We start from the raw sequence: 23,028 nt of genomic DNA on the forward strand, positions 1-23,028 counted from the left end.
TCTCTACTCAACAAAAGAAATAATAGAGGCTACATCCTCTCAGCTAACCATCCAACTCGTTTCCAGAAAGCAGTTTAAAAATAAAGGGCATTAAGGGGATACATTAGTGCACATGGCACGAGTGACACACACATCTGTGAAGGGATTATCAGTGATGAACGATAAATCAGGTTTTGGAACAACATATGCTGCCATCCAGGCTTTGTCTTTTTCAGGCAACGCATTGCCAAACCACATTCTGCACATGATTACAAGAGTACAAGACAGTGGGTGCTGAACCGGCCTGCCTGTCGTTCACCCACTGAAAACGTTTTGGGGATTATGAAATACAAAATGTAACAAAAGCAATTGGCCTCCTCAGCTTCCAGATGCTTAAGTCTTTTGAAATATGTTTCTGAAAGCATGTTAAAATCAGCATTTTTTTTTAAATGTCCCAGTTTCAACATCTGATAGGATATGTTGTCTTTTTATTACTAAATATAGTGCATGGCCAGTACATAACATTCCCACTAGTTACCCTGCCATCCTTCACTTTCTCCATCACTCTCAGACACACTAACACACATACACGCACATAGACACATTCAAAGATATTCCACAGCTGTTATCTTAGCAAGACTTTAACTGTGTCATGATGCCACAGTTATTCATTCAGTTCTATAGCAACTAACATATAGAATAATCCATCTAAATCCAGTAAGCAGTACTCGTATAATACTATAGTATTGCATACTTTACGGATTCAAGGAACTTTACCCTCAAACAAACATCAAACACTGAAATCAGTTCCAGCATGTTTTACTTTAAACGTTTTACACTGAAGCAGCGAGCTGCATACTTGTGACTGATGATTTTTTTAGACAGCAATGGTTTATTTATATCCCTGTACATCAGCGTAGCTGTGTGCACACAGCCTTTTCATTTCAAATGCACCTTATTACAAGTTGGCAGAAAACACTTAAATAGTTCCCTAAAACTGTGTGTGTTACTCCCGTTCTCACTGGTTGCTCGCTGACCCACGTTGATTCTCCTGCTCTGGTCGTTCGTCAGCTTGCAACGTGGCGCCGGAATCCCTCTCGTGTTACCGACATCCCGTGGACCAATGGGGGATATTCTGGCAGTGGTTGAGGCTGGGGCCTGAATCAAACGGAGTCTGTGAATGGCTGTACGTAAGGCGGCAGGAAATCCCTGTTTGGTTGCATCCCTTTCATTGGGATAAGGGACAGGATTGACTAAACCGGGGAGGAGTGTAGGTGTTCAGAGAGGACCTGTTTGCGGGCGCAGGTTGCGTTTTGAGGGTGTTTGAACATTGCTGCAACATTGTTGCGCTCCGCCGCTGAAGACAGGACAAAAAGTCGGCGTTTAGCGGTCCAGCAGTGAAAGGAGCTACACAGCCGCTTGATCATTGTGTGTTGTGGTGTTGTAGGCCCGTTTCGGAGATCGCTGTGCCCTCTGAGAGAAGTCAGCTTGAACCCCGACTGATGGCCGGCTTCAGCTTCGTGTGCGCTGTGCTCCTCTGCGCCGCTGTGGCGCAGACCAAGCCGACGCTGAGAAAAGAGAGAGTTCATCATGAGCCAGAGCTAAGCAGGCAAGCCCACGAAGACAATAAGAGCTTCCAGTATGACCATGAGGCCTTTCTGGGCAAAGAGGAGGCCAAAACATTTGATCAGCTCACCCCTGAAGAGAGCAAGGACAAGCTCGGGTAAGGAAATGCTACCAGCACTCTGCCACATAAGCTGATTTTTGGTATCTGAAAGTGAAGTTAGTGACAGGCTTGGTGGGATTTCGAAGGACAGGTTGGAGCTTTTGTGTTTGTTTGTTTGTTTGTTTGTTTGTTTGTTTGTTTGTTTGTTTGTTTGTTTGTTTGTTTTAAATCACACACTCTGCCGCTGAAGCCCGTTTCGTGTAACTGTTCAGACTAAGAACACTAAACATTTAAAAACATGGGAACATGTGCCTGTGAAAGCACTCCTGCTTTATTATGGCACCCATACTGTTTGCACACACTGTACACTTAATAGTCTGCAGAAATCTTAATTACAAATACTCATTAAAGATTCATTTATGGGGGTGAAGTTTAAGGAAAGTTTAATGGCCGAAGTTCTGCATGTAGGTATTCTGTACAAAACTGCAGGGCACGCTCAGTGTGCCACTTGGTTCTGTTGGCAGGATTCTTCAAGTATTAAACGTTTTTTTTTTTTTTTCTTCTGCCACTGCTGCAGTGACAAGTTGGCACCATGTGACGCAAGTTAGTCCATAAAACTCCTGCTTGTTGTCTTGAAAGAGGGAGGACCCCTGTAATATCACAACGTGGCAGCCCAGGTCTAAGAATACACCACAGATGCACTGCAGTTTTTAGCTTTCTAACCTGGGTTTGCCTGCCCCTCCCTCAGAAATCCTTTCCATGAATCCACATTACCTGTAGGAAATTAATTATTTATTAATTATTAATCCAGCCTGTCATTAATCAGTATCTCATTACTAAAGTCTTCGGTCACTCTATATTTTACTTTTATACTTTCCTTCTTACATTTAATTGGTTTTCAAAGTTTTTCTTTGAACATCTGTTTTGTCCCCCCCCCCCCCCCCCCCCCAATTTTTAGTCCATTCCTTTATTTTCATTTTCATTTTTATTTTTGTCTGTTTGTTTGTTTAATCACTTAACACTAATGTGAATCATTCAAGCGTTAGAAAGCACGAAGTGGACAATCTGTGAACAATAAAAAGGAAGTAGCAGGCCTGTAAAGGACTAATTACAGCAGATGAACGGTATCTGAAACCTATGTTCTTAAGAAAAAGGACAAAAATCAACCGAAGACTTGACGCAGGACTAGAGGGTCAGGGTTTGCATTTGCATTTCAGCCGGTGGTGTTGGGGACCTTGTCAAACTTGACAGAATTACTGATGCAGAAAAATACCATTAGGTTTTGATCCACCATCTAATACCATCTGAAAAGCATCCTATCAGCAAGACTTCATTTTTCAGTATAGCAATGATCCCAAACACAATGACAGTGCGGTTAAAGCATACCTGGACTGAAAAACACACATTAACATTATCAGTCATGGACTGGTCTCCCCAGAGCCCGGACTTCAACACTACTGAAGCTGTGTGAGATCATCTTGACAGAGAACGCTACAAAAAGCAGCCAACATCCAAATAAGAGCTTTGACTGTTCTTCAAGAAGCCTGGAGAATTGGCCCTGAAGCCTACTTAAAGAAGAATAAACACTGCCATACCGAATACTGACTTTTAAACTTCTTAAATTGTAAAACCTCAATTTTTGCCTTCTATATTGAATTTCAGCAAATCTCTGCACATTTCAATAAATAAATATTTTCAACCAAAATATAAAGAAATGAGGGGCTGAGTCAGTATTTTTGCACAACACTGTATGTTGCCTATATATGCCTATAAGATCTAGTTAATATACCACTAATATCGGTCTTTTCCCCTGCCCAACAGAAAAATTGTGGACCGAATAGACAGCGATGCAGACGGCTACATCACCACAGCTGAACTCAAGGCTTGGATAAAGCGCGTCCAGAAGCGTTATGTGTATGAGAATGTAGCCAAGGTGTGGACTGATTATGACCTGAATAAGGACAATAAGATTTCCTGGGATGAGTACAAACAAGCCACATATGGATACTACCTCGGTATGGGCTCACTAGTTCAAGACACATGGTGTATTTTTTTATTTTTTTTTAGTATTAAAGTATTACATGGCTATTAAACCTGATTCATTTTTTATTCATCTTTTTTTTTTTCACCCTCTTAGCCAACCCGGAAGAATTTGAAGATGCCACGGACCAGTTCAGCTTCAAGAAGATGCTCCCTCGTGATGAGAGGAGGTTTAAAGCAGCTGATCTGAACAGGGACCTGGCAGCAGACAGAGAAGAGTTCACAGCCTTCCTCCACCCTGAGGAGTTCGAACACATGAAGGATATTGTGGTTCTGGTAAGCCCTTTGTGTTCACATGATCTTTAAGTAAGGAGTACGCACGTCAGACCTGAAAGAAGTGACGTTCCCAAAAGTAAGAGCACGTCTGCCTAATAAGAAATATGATTTAATTCCAAGAGTTTTGAGTTTCTGTTCCATGTGTTTGATCTCGCTACTTAAATAAATGTGCTACATTTGAATAACCTCCTAATGAAATTTTAACTTGGCCCAGAAATGATTGAGTTCCTATATATTTTTTTGGGAACAGGTCCAGTGGGACAAACCGACCGTCCCATTTAAAACTCAATCTTTAAATATAAATTCGGCTTCGTGGAATGTGGGGTGGCGAATGTTAGCAGTGATGCACTATGCTGCTCTGTTCATAAAATTTGTACTACCCATTTGACAGAGTTAATTATTAATCTCTCATTTTTATGATGTTGCTGAATGTTACCAAAGAACTGTTCAGCCAGGGGTGTCTTCACTGATTGTGGTGAATCTGGCTAGAGCTAACATGATAGTTACACATACATACATGCTGCATTCATACTTTATACTTACAATGAATTTTTCAGAAACACTGATCTTTCTAAAACTATGCAAACGAATGAGTAACTGATGGTACATGCGATCATAGGAAAAACATTAGAAAGGATGTGGCTGTAGGCTAGCGTGAACAATAACTGAAGGAGATTGCTGTGCAGGATCAGGGAGGAACGTGAAGTTGGTAAGCGCCAACTGGAACCCTACACACACTTCACATTTCTACCTTCAAACTGCTTGTGTTGCTGCCATCTACTATTGGCACCAGAGAGCTCCTGCACACTGCAAACGTGGAACAATACCAGTCCTTAAGAATAGTAGATTAAATTTGGCAGACGAGAAATCTTTCATTCTGAAGCGTAACACTTTCCATGAGCATTCACATGTATTTGGCCAAAGAAAACAGAACAGAACCGGTCGTAGTTAAGTCAGAGAGATGTGAATAATCAAGGAGGCATAGTTATTGATTAGGAATTTGGGAAAACTAGTCAGGAAGCAAAACTTGGATGTATGTGGTGGTGTTTATGTAGGTCTTCATTTCTTCCTTTTAACACACCATTAAGAGAATTTCTGAATTTCAACCTAAAAAGAGTTACGAAAGGGTCAGTTTTAGTGATCTGAAACTGTTTGATGTGAAAGAAAGCTCATATAAAATGCTTTAGTTCATTGCTGAACCCATTATGTTATTTTCCAAGCAAAGACAAGATTTTATAGCAGAACATAGGTTTTAATTATGATACCGATTATACTGCTGTGAATTGTCGTGTCCTTTTTGCATCCTTATAAAACGGAGAACATCTTACCCTTTCAGTGTTTCTAAAGATCTACACTGGAGAAAAATCTCTTTTTGCTGACCCTGCACAGATGTAGGAGTAGCAGCTCTAATCTAAGTAACTCCAGAACAGCCAAGCTGCTTGCCCTGTCTGTAAAGGGGACCCCGAACACCCTTTGGAAGAAAATAGTCTCTGCATCATGTATCCAAGATTTCATTCTCTCGGTTGCTACCCAAAGTTCGTGACCATAAGTAAGAGTAGGAACCAAACTGACAGCTTTGCTTTCATGTTCAGATCACTACAGCATCCACATCACTACAAGTGCCACCCCCACACGAACAAAACCCTGAGATACTTAAACTCCCTTCCCTTTAATTAACCAGTTAGCCAAATTCACATACTGTCAGATCCAGTATGTTACAGATAAATCTAGTGGAACCAAGTGTTTGCTGAAAAGGGTAAATCATTGTTGAGTGCAACTCATCAGTAGTCCTGTATTGTTGTGTCACTCTGCCGGCCCAGCTGTGAGCAGAATCTTATAAATTCACTTTTCCACCCCAGGGCTGCACGTTTCTCTTCTATTACTCAAAGTGAAAGTTCCTCTATAGTTGACGGACCTTTGTGTCTTCCTTTAATGATATTATTAACTCATTCTCTATGCAGGAAACCTTGGAGGACATTGACAGGAACAGTGACGGGCATGTGGATGAGGACGAGTATATCGGTGAGTTAATTCAAAAATTGAAAGCAATTGGTAAAAAAATAAAAACCCGTTAGCACTCAAACATCTACTTAGAACCTAACAATATACCACTCAGTGTTTTTAAAACACACACTGACAATTTGAAGCATACAAAGACGAACAGGAATGTGAATAAGGAGCATAATATAATATTTCAACAATTTGCCTCAATCCCCTAATCACTGGAAAAAGTGGATTTTAAAGTGTTGCAGGAGTTTGCAGGAACTTTTCAGCTCTTTTTAGAAATACGAAATATGTACATGTCCTCTTGATAGCATTATGTGTGCACAGTTCTTTAATTATGAATCATTTAGTGTTGATGATTTTTCTATCAGTGCACTGAAATGACAACTCTGCCGAAATAACAGGACTTAAACTTCACCTCCACTATAGATGGATGTTAGGGTTCAGAGCTTCAGTGTCATTGGTGTTTGCTTTGGAAAGCTTGCATGTGAAATAGTGTACATTGTGTGTATGCCATTTCTGTAGGAATTTATACCAGGAGTGTATTTAAGGTGTAAATTGTGTGTTCTCTTTAAATGCAAACTAAAAAAATGTCGAAATGTCTTATTCAAATGTTCTTTCATCATTTCTTTGGGTTTCAGCGGACATGTTTGCACATGAGGATGGTGGTCCAGAACCAGAGTGGGTCAAGACTGAGAGGGAACAGTTCTCTGACTTCCGAGACTTGAACAAAGATGGAAAAATGGACCAGGATGAAATCCGTCACTGGATCATGCCACAGGACTATGATCATGCACAGGCGGAGGCCAGACATCTGGTGTACGAGTCTGATCAGGACAAGGTATACTGTTAGAGCTATGTTGATATGGTTTCATATCTATTGCTTGTGCCCTTGTGGATGTGAGAGCTTGTCAACACAGGGTTCATTAGAGTCACCGGGTACGAGCTGGAACCCGTCCTAGCCGACAGAGGGCAAAAGTAAGTGTACGATCTGGACGGGCCGCCAGAGTGCAGGCACAGAGACGGCATGCAAACAAGTTAATTTTCTTTATTGGTGTATTTCGTATTTGTGTATTTTCAGTTCACAGCAGAATTCTTCACTTGAGTGTTTTTTTGCTTTCGGGAGAGTGTTTTTGTTTACATTTAAATAAGAGCTTTTTTAATCATCATATTTCACACGTTCTATCTCCCTTATCAGGATCAGATGCTGACTAAAGAGGAGATCCTCGAGAACTGGAACATGTTTGTGGGAAGTCAGGCTACTAACTATGGAGAAGACCTCACCAGGAACCACGACGAGCTCTGAGCTCTCACTGCAGCTTCGCGTGTGTGTGTGTGTGTGTGTGTGTGTGTGTGTGTGTGTGTGTGTGTGTGTGTGTGTGTGTGTGTGTGTGTGTGTGTGTGTGTGTGTGTGTGTGTGTGTGTGTGTGTGTGTGTGTGTGTGTGTGTGTGGAGCGCTGGTCTACAAAGACACAATCACACACAGTGACAGTAAGAGTGGGACAGATGTCAGTTTGTTAGACTTCAAACCAACATTGTACCAAATGAGAGGACGCACGAGTGTCGATCCTACCACTAACTCTGTGGGTCTGTTTCAGTCTTCGTATCGATGTTGTGCTTCTGACATTCAGGAGCAAAGCCAGACCCCGTGGACTTACTTTCCAACAATGGTGCCTTCCAGCCGAATCGCCAGATTCATTGCCTCAGAGATTTGTGTAGATAGTCTGTAACAAAACTTGTCAAAGCTTAGTATTGTCAGACATGGGAACAATTTTTGATGCTAATGTGAAACCACAGCTCAGAACGTTTGTTCTGAATTTATTTATTTATTAAATTGCTTCTGAACTTTAGGTTTGAGAGGAATATAGTGTTCTACTAAAGGTCTTTTCCTTTTCAGAAAAACAGACAACACAAATTTAGTTTTTTCGTTTGTTTGTTTACAGTTTTATTGTCCTGTTAACTAAAGACTTTTTATATCCTTTAAGTATTTTAAGAATTGTTGATTACTGATGTTTAATGGCATGGTTTTTGCACGCATTTGGTTTTAGTGTAGCCTGTGAAAAAAATGTTTCTCCACATTTAGTTTGAAATGTATTTATTGGTATACGTAAGGCCAACTGTGTGCTCAGTGTTCACATTTTCACTTTTTGATGTTTCATTTTTAACTTTATCTGTTTACAACTGTCTGATTTTAAGGTCAATTAGGCTAAGGCCTACTGAATATGTAATGGGTGGAAATAAAGTCTCCCTTCCTTGATTTCTCACGAGTAAGTTCTTGCTTACTTTTACCTCACTCCAAAGACTTATTCCTTGTCTTGGCATTGTACCTATCAACCTGGATTATTATTATTATCATTATTATTATTATTATTAGAACAATGTAGTGTGTGTGTGTGTGTGAAAATAAATGTCAGTAAATGATCAGGACACTGTTGCTCAATCCCCCCACACACCCACGCTCACTCTTACACACACCTTTTAAAAAAAAATCTTTAATGTTTTCCCTGTCTTGATGTATCCCAATCCCAAGTTGCATAATTTGCATACCACACAGGCACAAACCTGCATTAGAAACTGCACATGCTCACAAAATGTATCCAACTACAGTTGCTATGCGTTTCCACACATGTAGAAATGCGTTTTCTTTTTTACTCCATGTTACTTGCACTTTTAATTTGTGTTTGAGTTAAATATGACACGTCTTATTAGAGGCCAGCTATTTCACATTGTTCAGTGTTTGTTCTGAGTTAAAGGGCTTTCAGCAGTGAGTTGAACTTTATTAGTTAGACTTTCCCAATAGAGACTTGGATCTCTTGTGCCATCAGAATGGCCCTAATTCTCCTTCCCGTTCTTAGTTGTGACATCCAGTGTGGTCTGCTGCTGGTGTACCCCACCTGCCTGAAGGTTAGACTTTTCCAATTGGGTATGCTCTTTTGCATACCTTGGTAATAAGTGGTTATTCGGGTTACTGTTCATCAGCTCAAAGCAGTCTGGCCATTCTCCTCTGAATCAGATCAGAGGCTCTGATCTGTGGCATCAATAAGGCTTTTTTACTCAGGGGTTTGCCACAGACTGCATATTTGTAAGTGCCAAAATAGCGGCACCAATAACAATGCCACACTTAAAATCACTTAAATAACCACGTTTCCTCATTCTGATACACAGTTTGAACTTCATTTAAGGCAAACCGCAGTTTTAGGTTAACTATGTCTAAATGCAGCACTGTGACACGATGGAACTGACGCCTGAGTTCAATTCCACCACCTGGCTGGGGTTTTTTTTCTGTGTGGAGTTATGTCTGTTCTCCCCGCGTTTGCATGGATTCCCTCCGGCTACTCCGGCTTCCTCCCACAATCCAAAGACATGCAGTTGGTGAATCTAAATTGCTCATAGATGTGAATGTGAATGTGAATGTGAATGCGAATCGTCTCCCTCTCTCTGTGTTAGCCCTGCGCCAGGCTAGTGACCTGTGGTAGCCTCGATAGGCTCCAGCCCCCCTACGACCCTGACAAGGATAAGCAGAAGAGGATGGGTAGAAGTCTAAATGCTTAAATGTATTGGGTTGGGAATTCATATAGCTAATACTACTAGCTAAATTAATAACCTCAAACATAATCCTGGGTTTCTGCAGTTTCTGAATGGTCAACATTTACATTTATTTACAGCATCATCGTCACAACTTAATAAAAATCATTATGCATGTAGAAAACCAGTTAAAATACAAATTTTCCACTGTCAGTGTGACATGGTGTCGTGCTCTCTCTGTGTCCTTGCTACAAATGGTAACAGGTACAGGTGAACACTGGTGTTCATCTGTTTCACTGACTGGACACCAGCCTACATACAACACGTAATACTTTTAAACACACCACTGAGTTTCTCAAAACTTCTTTCCTATTGTGCTGCAATATTTATTTATTTGTCAGTCTTTTTGGGGGGCTTGCCTTCCTAACCTCTGTAAAACGTCCCTGTGTTTGAATGCTGCCTGTCTTTATAGCTTCACCAATGAAGACAGCTAATCGTCCAGGCAACTCAACTTTTCAAGTCTGGATTCAACTTTTTTATTCGTTGAACATCAGGAACAAGCGCACTATTAACGCTATTAACACTATTAACACTTCTCAGGACTAATTACAGACTTCACACACACACACACACACACACACACACACACACACACACACACACACACACACACACACACACACATGGAAAGCAGACATGGAGTTAAGCTGACTTGCTGTTGCTCCTGGCTGTTGCAGTAAAATTCTCAGATGTAACTGAGAAAGCAGTTCTGCCACCCAGCCTGTCCCCTCTGCTTGCTCATGTGGAACATATGGATATATGTGTGCCAGTTAGCAAGACAAGTCAAGCGGGACCAATGCGATAAAGCTCATTAGGAACAAGGGACAGAGCAATGTATGTGTGGGCTGTTTTATTCCGTTCTAATGAAAGACCTCCTTCTTCTTCACTCTCAAACTAGAAGCCAAAAATGGCTACAAAACTATCCTCCAAATATCCAAGTCATGTTTGATATTTTTACTCTGGTTTGAATTACTTGAGAGCTTTTTTTTTTCAGGTTTAAATAACTTAACAATAAGAATGTTTGGTTTTTGCTTTTTTCCATAAGAATTTGTTGAAATAGGCTAACAAACATGGGCATGGCTCCAGTTGTACAGTCATCCAAGAATACATGAATTTCTTTATCTGTCAAAAAGAAAAAAAAAACAGGTCCAGCTCTGAGGAAGGTTCAGAGCGGAGGTGTCTGTATTATCTGCTTCTTCTTTTTTTCTCTGTTAGATAACATAATATTTTCTCTACTGCTTTGCTAAGGAGTGTGGAGTCAGTCTTGCTTCATACATTTGAATAATTGCACTAAGTTACTCAATGTACTTCCTCCAGATACCATATGAGGGTTGTCATGTGTCAGGGTGCATCTATGTCCTTGAGCCAATGTGTGAGTGAAGGTGGACAAGTATTAGTGGTGCACAGAGATGTAAAAGAACCAAATGTGTGTTTGCATGAACAAGATGGGGGACTGGGGGGGCGGGGCGTGGACTACCTGCCTAGCGGCCATGTTTAACGGTCTGCTCCTGCTGTTTATGATAGGTTCTAGTCATTCACACTGGGGGAGTGTGTGCACATTAATGCCTTCAGACGGCTCTCATATGAGTGTGTGCGTAGATCAGCTCCTCTCCTCTGACAATAATGAGCCCTCTGGGTGAAAACAGGGTGGAGACAGTGGGAGAGGAGGGTCATAAAGTGCACCATATTAATGTCTACAACCTCACCCCCACCCACCCTTCCGATCCAATACAATTTCCAAGTGTCCACCAACAATCTCCTCTTAAAGAGCTTTTTTATAGCACACTTCTATTTCCATATCAGCAATTAACAGCTCCAAAGCCAAAATGACTGCTACAATTAAACAGCCACCATAACAAAGTACGCATAGCATCCAATTCCCCCTTAGCTCCCCTGCTCCTCTCTGACTCACATAATCACGATGCCCTACTTTTCATCCAAGTGTACGCTCCCTCATCTTTGTCTATTATTATGTCCTGTGTTTGTTCCTTCCACCCTGGGGATTTATAGCCCAGGGTGTTGTTTATAATGATCTTTGGGACATCTGACCCATCCCGTTCTGAAGCTTTCATAACAAGCTTTATGCCCATTATATAATAACAGGCATAAAGGCGAAAAAAGTCCAACTATTTTTTTTCATATAGATATGATACGTGGCTTAATGTGACAGCTCAAACAATATTATATATTAATTTCTGTACTTATTAGGCTAAACATTTGCTGTAAACAAAGATGTTGTTAAAAAGATACATAACATTTAGAATAGTAACATTGTTCTTAAGATTATTTATTGTTTGATACAAGTATCGCACCTACTTCCTGGTTACACAAGCTGTGTAGTCGATAGATGTACTAATGGAAAAAAATATACATATATAAAGTGTCCAGTCAACATGAACTTACTTTAGCTTACATTAACTACAGTGAAATGTACCAGGCATTACCACCTACTTGTGAACTTTAAACAAATTTTTTTTATTCAGTTTCTTGTTCACCAGATGAAATTTCCCACAATCACTGTTCTAGAAGAACTCATCAGAAATGGACATTTCACTGAAAGAGCGGATCCCTCCATTTGTCATAATGAACATTAAAACATCCAATCATCCTCAGTCTCACTTAAATCACACAATTAAGTCTTTCCACTATGTAAAACATTCAGCATGTCTTTATTTGATGGGGTTTTTTTGGCCAAAAATAAATAAATAAATAAAGGTATTCAGGATTTTTCCACCAGACTTATTCAGGCTAATATGTACAAACAGCCTTTGTGTGAGGAATTGTTTGTGTGTGAAAACATTTCAAACATCCAGATGACTGCAGAAATATATTTTTTCCTTCCTGTCTAGGCTGATTTGAGGGAACTGCCCTCATGCAAAGGCCATTATGTCTGTCATCCAATTCATGTGATTGTATTTAATTGTAAATGTGGGCTAATAAATGTGTTTCTACTTATGGACAATGACTTTTGTATCTTTTCTTTTACCAAAGAGAATTATCCGAGGACTTTACTCCTCCTAGTGGTGGTGAGGATGAATAAGACGTACACCCTGACTTTTTTTTTTTGTGAACTGCACTTGCGCTCATCTATCACCATGAGTTTTTATGCGCCCATCAACACAGTGTAGATAGGGAATCAGCAATTAATGACTACACAATTAGAGAGAAGGCTTTAAAGAGCAATATATTTCAATTTAGGAACCATAAACTTAGTGAGTTGGTAACTAATTGTAACTGCCTCAGGAGAAATGGGAGCCCTTTGGACTGAGGTCAGGAAGACTCGAAATCAGTTTCAAACAGATTTCAAATGGCTTCTTCAGTCACTCACACATTCTGGCAAGCTGCAGCATATCTCACATGATATACGCTGAGAGGAACTTCTCAAGTTTTAATTAAAAGGCGGGCAAAGTGGCCCGCAGTTGAGTTGTTTTGAAATTCATGACAGTGAGGGTGTAGACAATGCTGTCCCCGTGAGACTTGATATCTTTGGACAAAATGACTCTCTCGCTCCATTTGTCGACATTTTCATCTCTCTTTCTGTGGGTTTCTCTCCCCATGTCCCAGCATCTGGATACCTTTGGGATGGAGAGGGGAGACAAGGTCTTTCCCATCCCACTGTTCCCCCAGGGGGCATGAGTTGGTTTGTGAGCTTCTAGATCACATGATAGAGACACATCTAATCCTGTTAGAGGTTAATATCTTCCCGTGGCACAGAAGAGACAGCAGGAGGGAGAAATGATGGGAAGATAAAAGATGAAATTTCTGATGAGAACGTGAATACATAAAACGTGCTATCTGCTTCTCCTTGCTGTCCCACATATTGGTTTGTGGTTAGGGTATACGTAAGTGTGTGTTTGTTCCCGTGTCTGTGTACCCTCATGGGATCTTTCCGGCTGCTGCCTGCATGTCTAACAGACTCCTCTCAAGGTGTTTTCCCCTCGCTGTCTTTCTGTATCTGCTCCATCTCTGCTCCCTGAGTGAGAAAGTTTACCCTGTAGGCCCCATCTGAGCTCCAGGCCCCCCAAGGCCTCTGCATTCCCAAAGCTCCTACAAACCAGAGCCCCTCAGGCTCCCTGCTTTACTACAGGGAATACCCCCAAGAACCCCTAGACCCCCTCAGACTGTGAAGCAGCAGCTCTGCACCAGAGAGCTAGCCTGAAGGGAGGGGGAGAAAGCTGTCTGGGAATAAAACTAACAGCATGCTTCACTTAACATGTGAACATTACCTGACAGCGCCTCCTGTTGGCACAGCATTGTTTTTGCATGCGGGCCTCCTTGTAACCCTTCTGAGTTGTCTCTCTGGAGGGTTGACCTTGTTAACAATCCCTTGGGGCTCCTAAGAGCCTGTGTGTGCTACATGTGCACTGACCTTTCCAGTTCCTGGAGGTTAAATAACGTCTTTTGGCCCAAAGAAACGCAGCGGGAAATGTATGCTGATGTTGGAAGCACCTGGGACTTCACCGAATGACATAGTGAAAAATAAGACCACTCCTTTTTAAACCAACTACAAAAAACAGCTTGTTGTTCCATACAACTAAATCATGAAAAAGATGCACCTTTTTCTTTTGCTTTCCTTGTGACAGTGAATTTAAATAACTTTTACTTTTGATAGAAACCTTTTCGGGACATTGCATGTGGTTGTGGAGGCTGTGAAGCTAGCAGGCCTGCTGTCCTACAGATGTCTTGGGCTGTGCCTTACCAGGTGTACGTCACCTGAGATTACCCATGCCGACACCCCTTAAAGGCAAACTGCCAGCAGTACAGCTGAGGGGGCATCTGGTGGCGTGTGCGCGAGCGAGTGTGTGTACGCCTATGTGTGTGTTCATGCATTCAGACTGGGGGTAACATTTGGCAGGATGGGACTGAGTGCATACATTTATTGTGTTGTTTGGGTAATACACATGCCCGCAAAGAAATGCAGAAGATCAGTGTATAGGGCACAGATCTGAGTGAGTGTGATAGTCGTTGGTAGTAAAGACTGAGGACATTTAAAGCATCAGAACCTCTTGCTCCGGAAAGCCTTGCCAATATCCAGTAAAGAGTGAACTGAAGTGAGTAAAATGTTCAGCTCTGTCTTTCACTCTGTCCGTCTGATCTTCCAGCAATTCACAACACCCCCGCTGAGTAAGAACAAAGACGAGCCCTTCTTAATCAAAGTGCACTGGATTAAGAAGCAGAAAAAAACATCACAGAGATACTACCTCCCTGCCATTATGGGAATTGGAAAACAACCTGAATCTGCACTTCAAATGAGCCGTCTGTGACCCTGAAGTAGGAGAAAGGCATTTTAATCTTTGTTAATTCGTCAAGTGTAAAAGGGCTGCCGTGAAAAGAGCAGGTACACACTGTACCCTGTTTGGGCTTCTGTTGGATAAATGTCTTCTTTAAACGTACACTGTGCTTTCCATATGCGAGCACACTGATAACAGTTAAAACATACTATGAGCCATGCAACAACACTTTCTGCCCACACTGAGTCATATTTTATTAACACACCCTCTGAAGCTGAATCATCCCATCGCCTTTCCTCTAGATTTGCAGATAAGCTGAAAAACACACATTCTATTGAAACCATGTATATTTCATGGACCGAAATATAGTCTGTACTGATACTCAACATGCAAGAATAAATTGGACATCTTCAGGCTGAGGTGGTAAAATATAAACAGTATATGAATTCAGTCACAGTCGAGAACTCTGAGTACAAGTTCCATTTGCAAGACGAGAAAGGATGACACTGCCATCATGTGGATAAAAGGTGTAAAGTGTTGTTCTAAACTGCAGGCTATTATGTACAGCAAGAACTCAAGCATGTGCATGTGTGCATTTTGGGGCCCAGCCTGCGTATAAGGGGGCAGTCAGTGGAGAGCAGCCTGCTGACACTGAGGTATGTGTCTTTTCTAATGAGATTTATTGGGCTCCAGATATTCCTATTTATGAAGATGTGTGCTTGAGATTTAGGAGGGTGAGATCTGCAACCTGTCAGAGTCACAGAGGGGTGCTGTTTTACTGTCTGTCACCCACCTCACACCCCCACCTCGTCTCATAGGTGGCCTCTTAACCTGACAACACCCACACCTCCTTTGTCTCTCGCCAACACAAGCGTGCACTGATGTGACTCAAGATTTTATAAATGCACAAGAATATAAAAGGCACCATATATTGTGAGCAAATGCACCACATGAAGTATATACAAAGCAATCTGGGCAGTCAATGTACACTTTAGGAAGATAAAGATGTCGACATTCCCACAACCGAAGATTCTCTGTGTTCAACTTAACAGACAAACACTGAGGAGTTGTTCTTATTGCTCTAAATCCAGTTTACAATGTCCAACATATTGAAGAGGTGAGACCATTTTAAAAACAAAAGAAGAAGCCAGTGCATGTGTTGTAAAATATTCAAAATAGTATGTCAACATTTTCCTCATCTCATGAAGTTAAAAACAAAAATCTTGGCTCAGCGTTACTGTGGCATTATACCCTCTCAAAATGGCACTTTTATTGCTAGTAGTGGTTGAAGTGCATCTTGACGACCTTGGGGATCATCTGTGAGTCTTGACGTTGACGCAGGCGTCAGCTGCGCTCGCCACTTCGGTAAGTCTGGCAAAGCACCATAACCGCTGACCAGGATCCAGGCATCTTTTTCTACTAGCTGGCACAACATACTGTCACATTCCTCTTTGTCCTCCTCCTCCTCCTCTTGCTGCTCAGATGGCAGGCTGCAGCTTGGTCAGGTTCCTCTGGTGCATGCTGTGGTGGCGCACCAGCTCGTCAGAGCGGGCAAACTTCTTCTGACAGTTGGACCAGCGGCATGTAAAGGGCTTCTCACCTGACAAGGAGGGGACACGCAAAAAAAAAAGGGGAAAAACAGGAGAAAGCATTGCTTTAGAGTGAATTCAGTGAAGGCACTTATTGTGTGTAAATCAATTCGAATGGAGAAGTAGAAAATAAAGGTATACGCACTTGTTTTACCTGTATGAGTCCGAGTGTGTGTCTTAAGATGATCTGACCGTGAAAACTTTCTCTGACACGTCTCACACTGAAAGGGCTTCACTCCTACGCAGAGATGACGGTTGTTGTTGCACCGTCAGAAACATGAATGAGTGTGGAAACGGTAAGAAGAGGGTCAGAAGTTAAGTGTAAGATTAAGTGGTTAAAAATTGCTATTAAGAAAATGTGATCAAATTTACTCTAGATTCATTCTAGGTATGGGAATTCTAGCATTCATGGATTATAATTGATCACTCTGGTTATGCAGCATTCAGTATTATCAATTAAATAAATACAAAATCACAATACATAGAAAAATTATTTGTTTCTCGTAGTGAATTAATTTCTAAATATTTATTTTGTTGTGTTCCTGGATTGAATGATATAGTTTCATGCATTACGGGGTCTTGAAGCAATAATGATGGCCGCTATATTTTTAGAAAGCAGTAAGAAGGTTTAAGAAAAAAGAGTTAAAAGGCGAATTAAGGCAGCAGCCAGGATTTTATAAATAATGAAACACTAATTACAATGACTCATTTCTCGCTTCAAAAAATATTCATTATTCATTCAAAACTGCCTCCTCCACACTACCAGGAAATTCAAAATCCTTTAAGTAATTACTTTTTAAATGTATTGTCCAAAAAGGAAACCTGATGTACCTATCTATAGTGGAATGAGGGATTAGATATACTAGCTTAACACCACTCTACCTGTGTGTCTGCGCTGGTGTCTCTTTAACTGGTCCGAGCGAGAGAATCTGCGTCCACAGTCTGTGAAATCACACTGGTATGGTTTCTCTCCTGCAATACAAACCAGCCGTCATCATCGAAGCCTAAAGTCGTCACATTTCAAAGTGGGCAGGACAAATGAGTACAAATGTTCTAAACAGCCTCCACCTGTGTGTTTGCGGCCATGCATCTGCAGATGGGACAGTTTGAAGTATCTCTTGCTGCAGCCGGGATAAGCGCACACAAACGGTCTCTTCTCACTGGCCTCTGAAGTCTTCGCAGCAGGGGAAGTGATACCAGATACCCGTCTGACATCCTTTAAGAAGAAAGGAGAAGGATTTACACTGAGGAAGTTCACTTTCTGTCTTTGTTCATATGTGTGACCAAACCTGACTAACCTGAAGTCCTCTGAAGACACCGTGGGTGTGTATGTGGTACTGGGTGCTGACAAGCATGGGTGGAGGTGGGGCTATGGGGTCACTGTCATAGCTGGTTGGATGGCCGCTGGTAGGCAGGAACAAAGTTACAAGTTAATTATAACAGTGGAGTATTTAGGACATAAATGCCATGTTTCCTGAGTGATTTCCAACTTGAACAAAAGCCTTTCTCCTCTTCTCTTCCAAACAACCCTTAAACATGCCTGCCTCTAACAATATATCCAGGGCCCTGAAGATATATTTTCTCACTCAGCTTGTAAATTTAGGTGACGGGATCCTACATAAACTTCATCTGAGACTTTTTTTTAATTTTTTGAGCAAGGAAAGCTTCGTCTCACATTCTTTAGCACAAATGGCCCCTTCTTTCTGTTTCCTTCTTTTTTCTTCCTTTTTAAAAGTTTGAATGACTTTATAGTAGCCTAAACCAGAAAACCTTCAAATACTCAACTCAGCATTTAGAACATGCATTAGAAGTGAAAGACTGCACATAAACAAAGCACCAGTGAAGACTAAAAGCTGCACAATATGGTGTTGAAAATAAAAAGCGACAAAGTCTCACCTCTTCATAGATGATGCCAAGGAGTTCATTTGGTTCCATGTTACACACTCCAGCTGAGATGCCATTTGGTACAGGTTATCACTGAGTAAAACATACAGCATACGGCATTAACAGGGTTAACACTGCACTTACAGCAGAGTTAGGAAAGCGGGGAAAGTAATTTATAGGCTATGTTCAGGTTTTTTTTAAATTTATTATTTGGTTACTTTTTGGAAATAACCTTGAAATTAATAATCACAGACAAGATTTACTCTGAATTCCTCCTGACAGTTTTCTTCCCTTGTACATAAAATGAAGATGTTTCATTCAGGGGAAGTCCAAATGGTTCACTTATTAACACATGCTGTCCACCCACCACACTCCTCACTGGCCTCATTAAAAGACACAGGCACTGAGCCATTCTTTACCTTGGCAGATCACACTACTTCACACAGACACACACAAACACAGCACACAAACTCGCACACTTGAAGATGGGATTGTGCACTCATTGTGGGGGTGAGAGCCTCTGTGCCTAGTACACCCTGGACCCGTGGATGACATCACTCTGTCCTCGGTATCATTAATGGCGGGAAAGACTTTCAGGGGAATTCTGGACCACATTCCTTCAGAAGTCCTTGAGGGAAGGATTGCGATGGCTCACTAATCAGTTCTGAACTAAGTAAAACTGTGCAAAGACTCACTGATATCTGACATATGTACACCATGTGTATGAGCGCGTGCACTCGTGTGCGTGTTTGTTTGAGGGTTTCCAGTTCATGCAATAGCTCTAACAACAGTGCAGTCTTCCCCGTTCTTATCAGCTGCCGTCCTAGTATTTGAGTTGTACATGTTCCTTTTCTTCAACAACATCGCGGGGCGGCATTTGAAGAATTTCATCCTAATTTACCCTTTGAGATGTTTTCCATCCAAAGGAAAACAAGTGAGAAACACATCTACAGATTCAAATAAGCAGATTTTCAGTGGCAGCTTCTCTGCAACTCTCACTTTCACTTAACATTTCTCCTTTTTACTTTTCTCCTCATTTTTCCTGAGGGTGGACTGAGACACATCAGCAGTAGATCACTTAAGTGTTTGTTTTGGCCTGCTGAGCACCAGTGGGCAGCACTTAACCTCAGAACAAATTAGGATTCACAACCCAGACGCTGTAGAGGCAAACACGGGGCTTAATGTGGGATCAGGGAGAGTTCACACTTCTAAAAATTACCAGCAAGTGAGCAAGCTGCATATGGTGTCAGTGGAAAGAATCTGACATGAACTGATGACTGAGGACCAGAAAAAAGGGGAAATAAAGCAAAAACAAACTCATACAGGGATAAATTATTGTACCTGTTGTAATTTCGCAGCAGCAGCGCTTGGCTGCTCGGACAAGAGTCTGAAGGATTATGGCAGCTGAACATAGGATTAGGCGCTGGAAATTGCTGGTCAACTAAATCAAATGAAAAAAATACAAAGGCTGGTTTAAAATATGGATGCAGTGTTTACAACAATTTCATTTTCAGATTTTAAAATAATATGCTTTTTTTAAATGAAAAGCTGGGAGTCTAGAAAAGATCATGAAACTGTGAAATACATAGAAAAAAACAGAAAACACTGAACACATTGTTAATTTTAGTGGTTTTTGGTTAAAACTATATATTACATACAATACATCACTGTTCCACTTGCGATATAAATGCTTCTAAACCATTGATATTATATTGAATCATTTTTCCAGACACACTAAATTTATTTGTAAAACAAATATGAGTTCATTTCAAAGACACATGAACGGCAAGAGAGAAAAAAAAACAGAATGGAGAACAGGTCGTTGAGAACCACTGGTCCTTTTCAGGTTCACATAGTATATTGGTCCCTAGACAGTTTTTGACATTCCAACAGAGTCGCATAAAGCCATTTCCTCAAGTTATAATTTCCAGAATCATTAACCTTTTGTATGCTTGAAGAGCAAGAGGGAGAGTGTGTTTATGTATGTCTGTGTATATGAATATATGTGCAGACAGAGATGGGGAGAGATGAAGGGAAATGGATAATAGCGGTTCTGTTGTGATATGAAAAATGATGGGTTACTTATATAACCTTGCTGTGACACGACAGCCTTCCAGTCTGCAGATCAAATGAAAAGGCGCCGGGGCGTAAAGAGTTACCTATGCTGTTTGGCGGTGACAGTGTCTCCTCGTGTTTGAATGACAGGCTGGAGAGCTGAGGAGTGTGGTGAGACGGCGTGTGACCGTAACTGGGATTGCTGTCTAAACCGACTGCTCCGTAACCTGAGAGAAAAAACAAAAACAACAAAAAAGAGAGGTGATGGAAATAAAATGAGCCTATTTGCCTGCTCGAGTCATTAGATCATCATCTCAAACATCACTGCAACATTCTGAAGCTTGCAAAGTCTTCAGTATCTGGTCAGTTATCTATATCCCCTTGATAGTAGCTCTTAGTCCCTGGCAGGCTTACCGCAGGGAGACATTCATCGCACTACTAAATCCTCTTTCCTTGTAACATATTCTTTTTCCCCCCATCTATCTTTGGCTTTGTGGTTGCATTATTTATGGCAGGTGGAAAAAGAAATTTGGCAGACACACCACAGATGGACTGATGTGAGCTACTGTAGCATATGCTTTGTAAAAAAAAAAAAAAATAGAAGGGGAGAGAAAATTTTAAAGAGTATCATTTTAGTTATTTGACGGGGAAAGAAACATGTAACGAAAACTATTTTGATGTATTCTGCTGTAGCACACAAGAATTGTACAATCACAAGGAAAGTGAATGTGATGTCTATTTTACAAATGCAGTATGGACAGTTTGTGATACCCAGCGTCAGGCCCAAAAGGGATGTCAGTAAATTTCTAAGAAAAATGACTCACAAACTCCCTGATTCATGCCACTTGCAGAAAACCACTCTGTTTTATCACTTCATCAAAAACTACTTTGCGCTGGGCAAAGAAGTCTCACATGCACACTTCCTCTGAAAGCAGCAGGCAAACATGTAGGTTAAATGTACCCCAGCAGATAGCAAATGCAAGAATTGTTTATGACAGTGGCAGATGTGTCTTATCTCCTGTACAGAAACATTGAAACAAAATTTATGTAGTTTCATTTTTAATTATGATTCCAGATAAGAACCAAACTAATCTTCTGTTTTGTATAAAAAGTTGCTCAAACAGCAGCTGAAGTCAAAGGACTCAATTTTTATTTTTTATACTTACACTTTTTATATATACATGCAATACTGTGTTAATTAAACCCAAAACTGAGAGGTAATAATAATGATGATGCCAAAGGATTTGTTGTGATTTGAAATGACCTAGTAAAGAACATGACATGCTGTTCAGACACAACATTACTGACAACACTCTTAAACATCAAGAGCACATTTAATGGCAGTATAGAATGATGCTGTCTCTAAAAAAACATTTTATTGACTGATGGTATCACAGAAGGGATTAGCAGTAAGAATGCTTACCCTGATTCCTAGGTGTAGGAGGGCTGTCCACACAGCTGGGCAGGTAGGTTCCATTGGGAAACATTCTTGGCTGGTTTGAAGGTGGTTCTCCAAAGGCCCCGGTCCGACAGGGGCCCGAGCCTGTAAATTGGCCAGTGAAATGCACTGTGAAGGCCCCAAGTCCACAGTGAGGGTCCTCTATCGGATCAGCGGTGCCCCAGCCAGGCTCCTGCTTGATGAGGGAATGGTGGGAGGGCAGGGAGCTGTATGGAGAGCCAGGGTGGAGGTCCAGCATCTGGGTCCACGGGCCCCCGCCAACAGACATCCCACAGCCGCCACCAGCTCCTGGTAAGGATGGCACAGGAGGCGCAGGTTGTAAAAGGGTCAGATCGCGAACATCTGAGCCCAGTGACATGGTTCCACACGGTTCGGTCAACATTAGCGAAGGAGATTCAAGAAAATCCAGTCCAAAAAAGTAGTGATCGTATTCCAAAAGAAGGTACAACTAAGAAATCACAGTAACATTAATGAACTCTTAAGCGCATAACAAAAACAATATCTGAAGAAACAAGAAGCATGGAGGAAATACTTCTGCAGAAACAGACATCAGTGGTCACAATGCGCTAGAGGAGCCATGTTTCCAATCTTTTGTGAGAAAGTGAATAATGAAAATAACTGACTGTTGAACAAAATCTGGATGCCAAATTTCAGGCTCCCTGGGTACCTGCCGTGGATTTGAAGTGGGAGCCTGTGAGATAAACAGTTCCTTGTCCCTCTGTCTCTATAATGTCTGGCTTTCCTTATTCTCTTGAAGGCTCAAATACTGAATAACTCAGTGAAGAAGGGGAGGAGCAAGAGAGGATGAGAAGAGGATGACTCCCTTGCTTTTCCCCAGCCAGCTGAGACTGCAAATCTTTTTATTGTTTTTACAGACTGCACTTCTGAGTAGATTCTAACTAATGTCACATTTAGATTAGAGGGTGTTGTTCTTCCTTCTTTGTTCAAGTTTAAGCGTTTCTCATCGATTGCACGTACATGTGCATGAAAGAGGGAGTCAGTGTTACATGTCCAGTGTTCAGGATGCAGAACAAACTAGAAACCTGAGCAACTACAATTTGAAAATAAAAAATGTTTTCAAACATGTGTTCAAAAACAGCAAAATGAAAATGTTAGTCAGTGCACTAGTGACCTGAGCTGTTCTTACAAATGCTTATCGTTCTGGACTCCTATGACTCTGACTCATTTGTTTTCAGAAATATACACTTTCAAAATGTATACTTACTGGATGAAGCAACAGTTTAGCGAGCAGCAAGACAG

The 23,028-nt window shown here is 41.2% G+C and overlaps 2 protein-coding genes across 3 annotated transcripts; one reads left to right on the plus strand and one right to left on the minus strand.

The window, feature by feature from the left end:
- Window positions 1–1,208: 1,208 nt before the first annotated feature.
- Window positions 1,209–8,222, plus strand: rcn1 (reticulocalbin 1, EF-hand calcium binding domain). The gene is made up of 6 exons (XM_085400576.1): window positions 1,209–1,702; window positions 3,467–3,660; window positions 3,783–3,961; window positions 5,923–5,983; window positions 6,607–6,806; window positions 7,164–8,222. Exons 1-6 carry the CDS (start codon window positions 1,482–1,484, stop codon window positions 7,269–7,271), a joined length of 963 nt encoding a protein of 320 aa, XP_085256702.1. The 5' UTR covers window positions 1,209–1,481; the 3' UTR covers window positions 7,272–8,222.
- Window positions 8,223–14,846: 6,624 nt separating this feature from the next.
- wt1b (WT1 transcription factor b) lies at window positions 14,847–22,510 on the minus strand. 2 transcript variants are annotated; one of them, XM_085400596.1, is made up of 9 exons: window positions 21,733–22,510; window positions 20,414–20,536; window positions 19,596–19,695; window positions 18,267–18,347; window positions 17,669–17,774; window positions 17,439–17,586; window positions 17,253–17,342; window positions 16,525–16,608; window positions 14,847–16,381 (listed from the first exon to the last, which is right to left on the minus strand). In XM_085400596.1, exons 1-9 carry the CDS (start codon window positions 22,148–22,150, stop codon window positions 16,260–16,262), a joined length of 1,272 nt encoding a protein of 423 aa, XP_085256722.1. In that variant the 5' UTR covers window positions 22,151–22,510; the 3' UTR covers window positions 14,847–16,259. The 2 variants fall into 2 exon arrangements, with proteins under 2 accessions (XP_085256722.1, XP_085256716.1); XM_085400590.1 differs by having other exon boundaries at window positions 16,516–16,608.
- Between the last annotated feature and the right edge of the window lie 518 nt (window positions 22,511–23,028).

The sequence above is a fragment of the Rhamphochromis longiceps genome, linkage group LG1 (assembly GCF_057381845.1).
Source record: "Rhamphochromis longiceps isolate RC_006_pf linkage group LG1, R_longiceps_female_GT1.1, whole genome shotgun sequence".
Lineage (NCBI taxonomy): Eukaryota > Metazoa > Chordata > Actinopteri > Cichliformes > Cichlidae > Rhamphochromis > Rhamphochromis longiceps.